The sequence below is a fragment of the Corvus brachyrhynchos genome, unplaced genomic scaffold, assembly GCF_000691975.1.
Source record: "Corvus brachyrhynchos isolate BGI_N302 unplaced genomic scaffold, ASM69197v1 scaffold194, whole genome shotgun sequence".
Classification (NCBI taxonomy): domain Eukaryota; kingdom Metazoa; phylum Chordata; class Aves; order Passeriformes; family Corvidae; genus Corvus; species Corvus brachyrhynchos.
In genome coordinates this window covers 41,521-50,453 of record NW_008237890.1, presented here as the reverse complement: position 1 = coordinate 50,453, position 8,933 = coordinate 41,521, and the positions used below count along the sequence as shown (strand labels likewise).

General features: G+C 38.0%; 1 protein-coding gene across 1 annotated transcript in view; it reads left to right on the top strand.

Moving 5' to 3' along the window:
* The first annotated feature begins 6 nt into the window (after positions 1-6).
* The window catches only part of PUM3 (pumilio RNA binding family member 3), a 24,325-nt gene continuing 15,398 nt past the window's right edge, over positions 7-8,933 (top strand). Inside the window, exons 1-9 of the mRNA XM_017732788.1 lie at positions 7-215; positions 2,061-2,243; positions 3,927-4,062; positions 4,796-4,871; positions 5,576-5,669; positions 5,864-5,930; positions 6,477-6,651; positions 8,271-8,374; positions 8,880-8,933. The exon at positions 8,880-8,933 is cut by the window's right edge and continues 52 nt beyond it. Coding sequence (XP_017588277.1) covers positions 119-215; positions 2,061-2,243; positions 3,927-4,062; positions 4,796-4,871; positions 5,576-5,669; positions 5,864-5,930; positions 6,477-6,651; positions 8,271-8,374; positions 8,880-8,933 — 986 coding nt within the window. The 5' untranslated portion in view covers positions 7-118. The remainder of the gene's footprint in view (positions 216-2,060; positions 2,244-3,926; positions 4,063-4,795; positions 4,872-5,575; positions 5,670-5,863; positions 5,931-6,476; positions 6,652-8,270; positions 8,375-8,879) is intronic.

The window sequence follows — 8,933 nt, the reverse complement described above, 5'->3', positions numbered from 1 at the left end:
TGGGAGGGTTTAACTTCGCCGTGGCTGTTAACCAGGAGGCACAGGCTGTCTTTTCCTCAGAGGGGGGCCGCGGGGGGCCAGTAATGCTGTCTCTTGCTCCATTTGCAGTGTTGCCGCGATGGAGAACAAGGGCAAAAAGAAGTTCATGGGGAAGAATGGAAAAGGACCTCGTGGAAAAGTGCAGCACGGGAAAAGGAAATTTAAAAAAGATAATGGTAGGAACGCGAAGAGTCGCCAATAGGAGTCCTGACGGAATGGTTATGGTTGTGTACTGGCATGCTTGGAGTTTTTTTTTTTTTTCTCTTTTGGTAAATTCATGTCTTGAAACGACTAATTTGGCAGATAAGCAACGAGAAGTGGGTGTTGCCTACCTGGATTTCAGTAAGACTTTGGCAGTGTCTCCTCTCCTATGAGATTCTCACAGAAGTGCTGATGAACTAAGGGCTGCAAGAGCAGCTGGTGAGGTAGATTGAAAAGTGGCTGAACGGCTGGGCCCAGAGACTGGCATACTCTTTGGAGGCCACTGATCAGCAGTGGACCCCGGGAGTCAATACAGGGTCAAGTTCTGTTCAGCAGCTTCATGGAGGACCTGGATGATGGGGCAGCATCTGAAAGTGTGGCTTCTTCAGATTTACAGGTGACACAGAACTGCAGGGAGTGTTAGATGCACTGGAGGGTCATGCTGCCCTCCCGGGGGAGGTCAGCAGGTGGACAACTTGGCTGGCAGAAGCCTGGTGACGTTCATCAAGGAGCGAAGGGCTAAGTCCTGCAGCTTGAGGGGAGCAGCTCCATGCACTGGAAAACAGTGGGGAAAGCCCAGAGGCTCCTGGTGATCAGAGTTGAGCATGAACCAGCAATGTTCTCTGGTGGCTAATTGGATCCTGGGCTGCATTAGGAGGGGTGCTGCCAGCAGATTGAGGGCTGTGACCCTTGCCCTCTCCTCAGCCCTGGTGAGGCTTCTCCTCAAGTGCTGTGTCCTAGCTGTGGCTTTTCAGTGTAGTAGAGATACAGACGTACTGGAGGGAGCCCAGTGAAGGGCTGCAAAGATAATGAAGGGACCAGGGCATCTCTTATAGTAGGAAAGGCTGAGACATCTGGGGCAGTTCAGCTTGAGGAAGACAAGACTGAGGGGGATCTCAGTGCGTACAGGTATCTGAAGGGAGGGTTCAAAGACAGAGCCAGACTCTTTCCAGTAGTGCCCAGTGACAGGACCAGAGAACAGTGGGCACAAACTAAAATACAGGAGATTCCTTCTCAACACCAGGAAAAACTTCTACTCTCAGAGTGACTGTGCATGGGCACAGTTTGCCCAGGGAGATGGTGGAGTTTATCCCATTGGACTAGTCAAAAACCGCGCAGACATGGTCCTGGGCAACCAGCTTTGTATAGCCCTCCTGTGTGAGCAGGAGGGTTGGACCAGACGACTTCGGGTGGTGCCTTCTGACCACAGCCATTCTATGACTTTGTCTTGGATTCAAAACTGTACTGACTGTTTGAGTCACTAACTTGCTGAAATGCTTTAAACAGGTTGCATTGCAAGCCCTTCAACTCTATTTGATTCACCTAAAATATTCTCAGTTTAAAATTTGAAGTTGATAACCTTTTGATTCTAGACTTGTCATTCCCACATTAAGAAAAAATTATTTAAGAGGTGATGGTAGGTGGGAACCTGCTGTAGGTTAGGACTGAGAAGATGCCTTTCACTTCTTACTGTCTTAGCAAGATGATGTTGAAACAGTTCTGATCATAAACTATGAAAAAATGACTTGGTGTCAGGGATGGTGAAAATTGTGATACAGAGTAATCCTTTTTATGCCTGAGCTGTTAACACTTCTCCCCAGAAAATAATTCGTGGGCCAAACTTCCTTAGAGAAAATTTACACACCCAGGGGCTGCAGTGAAAACATCGGCTTTGAGAAGCCTGTAAGAATTTTTGTTAAATATAGAATAGTTATTACAAAGTAGTTAAATTCTTGTTACAGTAATTTTTGGTTTTTTTTAATTTTGAAGCAACAATAACTGTAGGATAGCATTTTCATTTCTTCTGTGTTGGTTATTAGATTCAGGTCCACCAAAGAAAGTCTTTAACAAAGGAGATGAGGAGGGAAAGCCTAAATCAATTTCCAAGAAATTTGTTAAAGGACAGTTAAGACCTGGGAAATCTACTGTCAAACAATTCAAGAATAAACAGCAACCAGGAAAGTTTGCAAAGAAGAGAAAACTCCAGGATGGTGAAGAGGGAGGTGAGCAGATTTTTAAGCCTGGGTATCAATGGAAACCAGGTTTTGGGAAACACATTGTTATCTACATCTTCTTTCCCTCTGCCTTTCCAAATTGGCTGAATAACTCCAGGTTTACTTCCCGTTTAATCTTTGCTGTGAGAAAAATTACTTCACTTGACTAAGCTGGAGGCTGAAGTCATGAAAATCAACAGTTTGGAATTTTCTGAGGTCAAAAGTAAAGACACAGTAGCAAATTTAAAAATTGTCATACCATCCTAAAGCTCAGTTTAGTTTAATGGCAGTGTTAAGTGGTTAGCTAGAAACTGGCACTTTTAACACATGATTTGAAAACACAGAGCTTTTTATAGTGTGTTTTGGACAAAAGTACTTGCTATAAACTTTGGAGTAGAAATTCATGAAACAAAGTTGATTATACTTGACATTATTTCATTTCTGTGGTCCAGATTATCTGGTCACATCCTTTAAGAAAAAAAAAAGCATTGTGGATGTTAACACTGCTTTTATGTTTTACAGCTTTTTTTTCTTCTGGTGTTTATACAGAAAGCCTAAATAGTCGTCTGGTTTTATCATGTTTAAATAGATTTATTTTTCAAATTAATTTTTTCTGCATGAGATCTTCGTCTTGTCCCTTCCTCTCCTGTAAAGCAAAACTCTACTGGGTCAGTTAATCAGTATAGTAAAACAAGAAATGGAATCTTAAGTGAGGGGTTCTGAAGTTCAGCAGAAGTATGTCATTTGTTTGAAGGACAGTAGATTATGTTGAGTATTTTATTGTTGCTGTTCCTTCATGTTTGCAGAATGGCTTCACGTGGAATATGCACTAGATACCTGAAAAATCTAATAACAATAGAATGTTCCTGTTAGGCTGTTTTAAAAAAAGGGAAATGCACAACAAACCTTTAAATATTGTTCATAAGAGTAAATGAAAGCCTCTGTGTATGGCACTGCTCTCAAAGCATTTTTCTTGTCACTGTTGCTTTAGGAGAGTGATATTAAAATCAATAATATGCTTTGTAGAAAGGAAGGCATGGGTTCTTGAATGGTTAAAACAGTTAAGTACATGCTACTCAATACCAGTGAGTGGTGCTTTAAACTCTAAAACTTTGAGGCTGTGTCTTTAATGCATAATTTATGGCCCTTTTATAATGTTATTTTGCCCAAGTTCATTGTGTGGCAGTGTACAGTGGTTGTATAGTAAAATCCCATGCTTAAGGAATCTGACTGAGTAGAAAGATTAGGCATGTAAAAAGGTTTTAATTTTTTTTCTGTTTTTGAGTTTTCAGAATATCTATCTCTGAGTTAGGGTTCTCCTTTCAAGAGAGGGAAAACATATGCATGAGTTAAGGGTGAACTAAAACGGGAGAATTACTGGGGCAGGCATAGGCTGCTAAGTTTATCTTCAGTCAATTTTCAAGCTATTAAGAGGTTTGTGATGCATCATCTGACAGCTTTAAGGAAAATTAACTGTTTGCCTTGTTCTTCCAGTAGTCTAGAAGTGGTGATTGCTAGCTTAGCATATTTTTTCAGTATTTATTGTTTCATGTTCGCTAGATAGGTAATTGCAGGCAAAGGTCCTGAATCATTAGCAATTCAAGTCATAGAACTGCCATACTTTACACTGATGAAGAATTCTATTGCTGCTTGTTTGTTGACTGTAGAAAATGTATTTATTTTTGTCCTAAGGGTCAGATTCTAAGAAGCCAAAGTGGAATGACTTCAAAAAGCAAAGGAAAGAGTTAAAGCAAACCAGACAAAGTAATGATAAAAGCAATTATGACATAATTATAAAATCAAAACAAATATGGGAAAGTGTGAGAAGGTAATGGGTTTTTTTCTTTCACTCTGTTGACTTTTAGTCATAAATTACCAGAACACTGTCTTTCTCATCTTGTAATTTTATAAAACTATTTCCAAACTGAATCTCTTTGGGTGAGCAGTAACATTGCATGCGATTTTGTAGGCAGTTCAAGCAGAGTATGGTGACCCACAGTCCTAGGAATGTCTGGATTGAACTTGTATTTTAGGCTAAAATTTGAAAATTTGTAAATGCTTAAGAAGTTGCCTTTTTTTTTTTTTTGAACCCTGAAATACAGAGTGTGTACTGATTCACCCTGATCCTGCAGTGGGATTACTGTGTGAGTTTTTTGTGAAGGTTCATTGTCTCTCTCTGAGGGTGTAATTCTAGAACTGGTGCCCCATGACAGCAAGAAAAGTTAATTTTGCTTGTTCTAATTGTTTGTACTTTGCATGCTTACAGAACTTTGGATCTGTAAGCAACTCTGACTGCAACTTTGAGTTTATGTTTAAAAAAATATTGTTACTCAAAAAAAGAATGAAGTGTGGAATTCTGGTTTGATTTCCAGGAACTGAAATAGCTAAATTATATCTCTGTACAGGTTTAATGAATGACAGTGTAAATTTGAATTGGCAGAAGCCAATCTGTTTTTATTTTGTACTGTCTTGCTTCTTAATTTATAGATCTAAGTGAATCATACTACAAATAAGCTGCTTCCTCAACTAAAATTGTTTTACTAGGTTTTTTTTGCTTGTAGGAAGAAATGTGATAAAGAGAAACGGGAAAAGCTCATGAATGAACTACAGAAGCTTCTTCATGGGAAAATTAAAAACGTAAGAAAAACTAATGGCATAGTGCACAAATTTACAAAATCTTCTTTAAAGAACGGTGAAACTGTGAGTAAACAGAAGAAAAACGGGGCTGAAAGAGTACATTTGGCACCTGTTTTTCGGACCGTAGTCCTGGGATGCTTTGTTTGTCAGCTGGCTATTGTAAAAGGGTGCCAAGCAGCTTTAGTCCAGTGAAATTTGGTGTTAGCTGGGGTTCAGGAACTCAGAGGTTTGATTAGTAACAACTGTTGCTTTGCAGTTTTCTTGGGAAGTTAGTGTCCTGATGCTTAACTGTACTAAACAGTCGTTCTGCTTTATTCTTGAAGTGTATAAATTTGCAGTGAAGAACATGTTGAATTTTTGGTAGTCCATGCTGAAGTGGACCTGTATCATCACACTTACTCTGAAATAACAAAGAAGAGGAAAAAAAATGAGATACCATTTAATGTTTTTATTTCAGTATGAAAAATCTTAGTGCATGTCCTTAATTGTCAGCAGCTGCAAATGTTGTCTGTATTTTTTTGATAGCATACTTGTAAAGGGGTAAACCCCCTGAGTCTTGGTTTGTTATAAACAGGTAACTGCTTTTCTAATTTACAACTGGCATTACACGTGGCAAGAAACTATACCAGAGAGCACATTGAAATAATTATGGTGCTTACTGCCTTTTGAATGGCCTAGAGTAACAAAATACCTCTCTGCTTTAGCTGGCGTTTGCACATGATTCAACTCGAGTGATCCAGTGCTTTATTCAGTATGGTAATGAGAAACAAAGGCAAGAGACATTTGAAGAATTGAAAGGTACTTTCATTTTACTTTTATGCTTCTGTATTGTGGTTAGGATGCATTTAAACAACACATGTTTTCTCTTGAATATTTTTACATTTTTTTCTCAACTGATGCATCATTTCTAGTGAATTCTTCAAACTTATTTAAATAATGACGTTGTTTTGTAGAGAAAAATAAACCAGCTGAATGCTTCTCCCTTCTTCTAGATAGCCTAGTAGAGTTGAGCAAGTCAAAATATTCCAGAAATATTGTGAAGAAGTTTCTTATGTATGGGTGAGTATTAAGTGAGTTTGCTCATCAGTCTTGCGTTGTTTCATTTCCAGTGTGAATGCTGCTTCTTAATCTAGAGTGGATCAATCATGAATAAAAAGTATGTCTCTGGAAACATCTTTATAATATTACAGAATTAAGGCAGGGGAATGCTAACAGTATTTTTCTTTTTGCAAGAAGTAAACCTAGTGCTGTACATGTCAAGGAAAACATGATTTAAAAAAGGTCACATGTATGCTCAGAGTTGATCTTTGCTATATATAAAAGACTGGCTTTTAAACATTTTCTTTCCTAAGTGTTTCAGGGTGTCATTCTTTATTCTCTAGAGTTTATCCACTGTTTTCTTTCCCTCGAAATGCCTTATAATTTCTCTAGATTCCTGGCTTTCTTTACATGTTTTTCTAAGTGCCATAAGGCTGACCCGGATTCATAAATTTCATGGTTTCTATGATAAAACTTATGACTGTATTTCTAAAAGCAAAACTATCACTCGATAAGCTTATCTGTAGAGGTTTTAATTCTTGCTATTTGTATTTCCCTGTAAAACAGAACAAAAGCACAAGTTGCAGAAATAATAAAAAGTTTTAAAGGCCATGTGAAAAAAATGCTCCGTCATGCTGAAGCATCTGCTGTAGTGGAATATGCATATAATGACAAAGCCATTCTGGAGCAGAGGAATATGCTGACAGAAGAACTGTATGGGAGCACTTTCCAGGTTTACAAGGTGGTATTTCAGTATTTTGTAGTTTAAGGTAGTTTAGCCCCTAAGGTATTGTGTTAGTAATGCCTTACCTATCTTACCTATTTCTTTTGATTACATTTCCTTCTGTCAGCTGTCCAAAGGTAGTCTAGTTTAGCATGTTTAAATGTAATGATTACTTGCACATTTCTAGTTTAGATGTAATTGTTGTGGGTTTTTTTTAGTTTGAACTATGTAAAATACACTGTGTTCATGTATGAGCTTGCTCTGCACATCAAAGATAGTTTGTTACGTAGTTTCAGTTCTCATAGCGTCTAGGCTGAAATCAGCCTTTCTGAGGTAAGACTTAGGCATAATTCTTCATTAATACTTTAGATAACTCTTGTGTCAGAACTACCTTATATCTCCTGAGCACTGAGTGTGGGCAGACTGGGCCTGTATACAGTGTTCTATTTTGGCTTAATTTTTCTCTTTGTTTCCTTTTCCCGTGGAGACTTTAGGACTTCAGTCCAAGCTCCATTGAAACCATTTAGATGCAGATCCTCACCAGGCAGTTGGAACCTTCTTAAAAAGTACAACCTTCATTCTTTGGAATTCTGTTTTTAATTTTTGCTGACTTGGAAAGTTCTATCCATTGGAGTTAGGAATTTTCCTACAAAGTACAGAACTGTTTTACACAGTTACTAATTCCACTAGAATGACTCTTTCACCTGTTGTACAACACAGCATACTTATACCCAAGATTTCTGGTAAATTGTCTTAAGAAATTAACAGCTTATTTCTGAACCTGTGTTTTGTTAACATGTTATAAGTTTTAGTTAGGCATTTTGCAGCACTGAGTAGTAGAGAAGCATGTTTGTTGTGATTATGGGCTGTAATTTGTACGGAGAGTCAAACAGACCATGAAACCAAGTGAAGTTAGCTTCCATCATTCTGGTATTTTTGGCATAAGTGCTTGAAGTAGCCATAGATTGTAGTGCAAAACAGACTCAACACAATGCAGGTGTATACAAAGTTGCAATGTAGTCTTTGAAAAGTAGCAGGGATCATTTAAAAAATGCTTCTTCTAATTGTCAATCTAGTCAGATTTCCTTCTAACAACAGATTATTTTAAAAGACTTACCGGTGTAATTCTTTCATTAAGATACCAGGAAGTACTTCTGTATGTAAAGTATATGGTATATATCCCTCCTCTCAGCTGTTCCTGAACTGGAATTTCCTGGGTCTTTGTTAACTTCTCAGTTCATTGACTTGTTGTGTTGCCCTCTGATGTATGTGTAAAGGAGGATTTCTGCTTAGCTCAGGAGCCCCTTAACACAATGCCAATTTTGTGTATTTTGCCTTGTATCTGACAGTGGCATGAAGAGCTGATATAACTGGCAAAAAGCACCTCAGTCCACAGAAGTGATTTTTGTTTGCTAATGAGAGATACTTAATTTGTAGAAACTTAAATTTGCAGCTTCTGACATACTCAAAAATGCATCTTTTTTTTTTTAAATTGTAAAAATTGTTAGTTTTGCAGAAAATTAATTTTGTTTTTGATATTCATGAAATTTGATGGGAAAAGGTCTAAGCATTATAATTTTCTTTGAACTCTGATACTTACTGGTACAATTAAACCTCTGATTGTGCATTCATTTCAGTCACCGGCTGTCCCAACACTGGATAAAGTGCTAGAAGCTCAGCCTGAAAAGAGAGAGGCCATCTTGGAGGAAATGAAGCAGATTCTTACGCCAATGGCACAAAAGTAAGGACAAAAGTTGGTTGAAGGTGTGACAATCTAGCACAAACCAGTTTGCTTCTGACACACAAACAATGGCACTGGTATTCTTACAAGTTCAGACGACACTGATACTGATACTCTTTTAAGCTGTAACGTTGCTGTGCTGAATAGTCTATGGTTTTGTCCCAGGTGTCATAATGAATATCTTAATTTTGAACTCCAGTTCTGTGAATTAAAGTGCCCTCTGTCCCAGACAGAGAATTGGTAGAAATGCTGCACTGTGATGTATTTCCATAATGCATGGTTAGATATCCTTCTCCAGTGGTCTTTATGAGATAATAGGTTCTATAATTCGTAAGTTTTGAGTCTTCCATATGTTGTAAATGTCAAACATTTAATCCAAAATGACCATGTGTTCTCTCTCACCATGCTGCCTAACTTTTTAAAATACAAGTGAGTTATTGCTAGCATATGTTAAAATGATTGTTTGTGGGGAACTTGTTGCTTATTTTCGTCTATCCAAATACAGGGAGGCGGTGATAAAGCACTCACTGGTACATAAAGTATTTTTGGACTTCTTCAC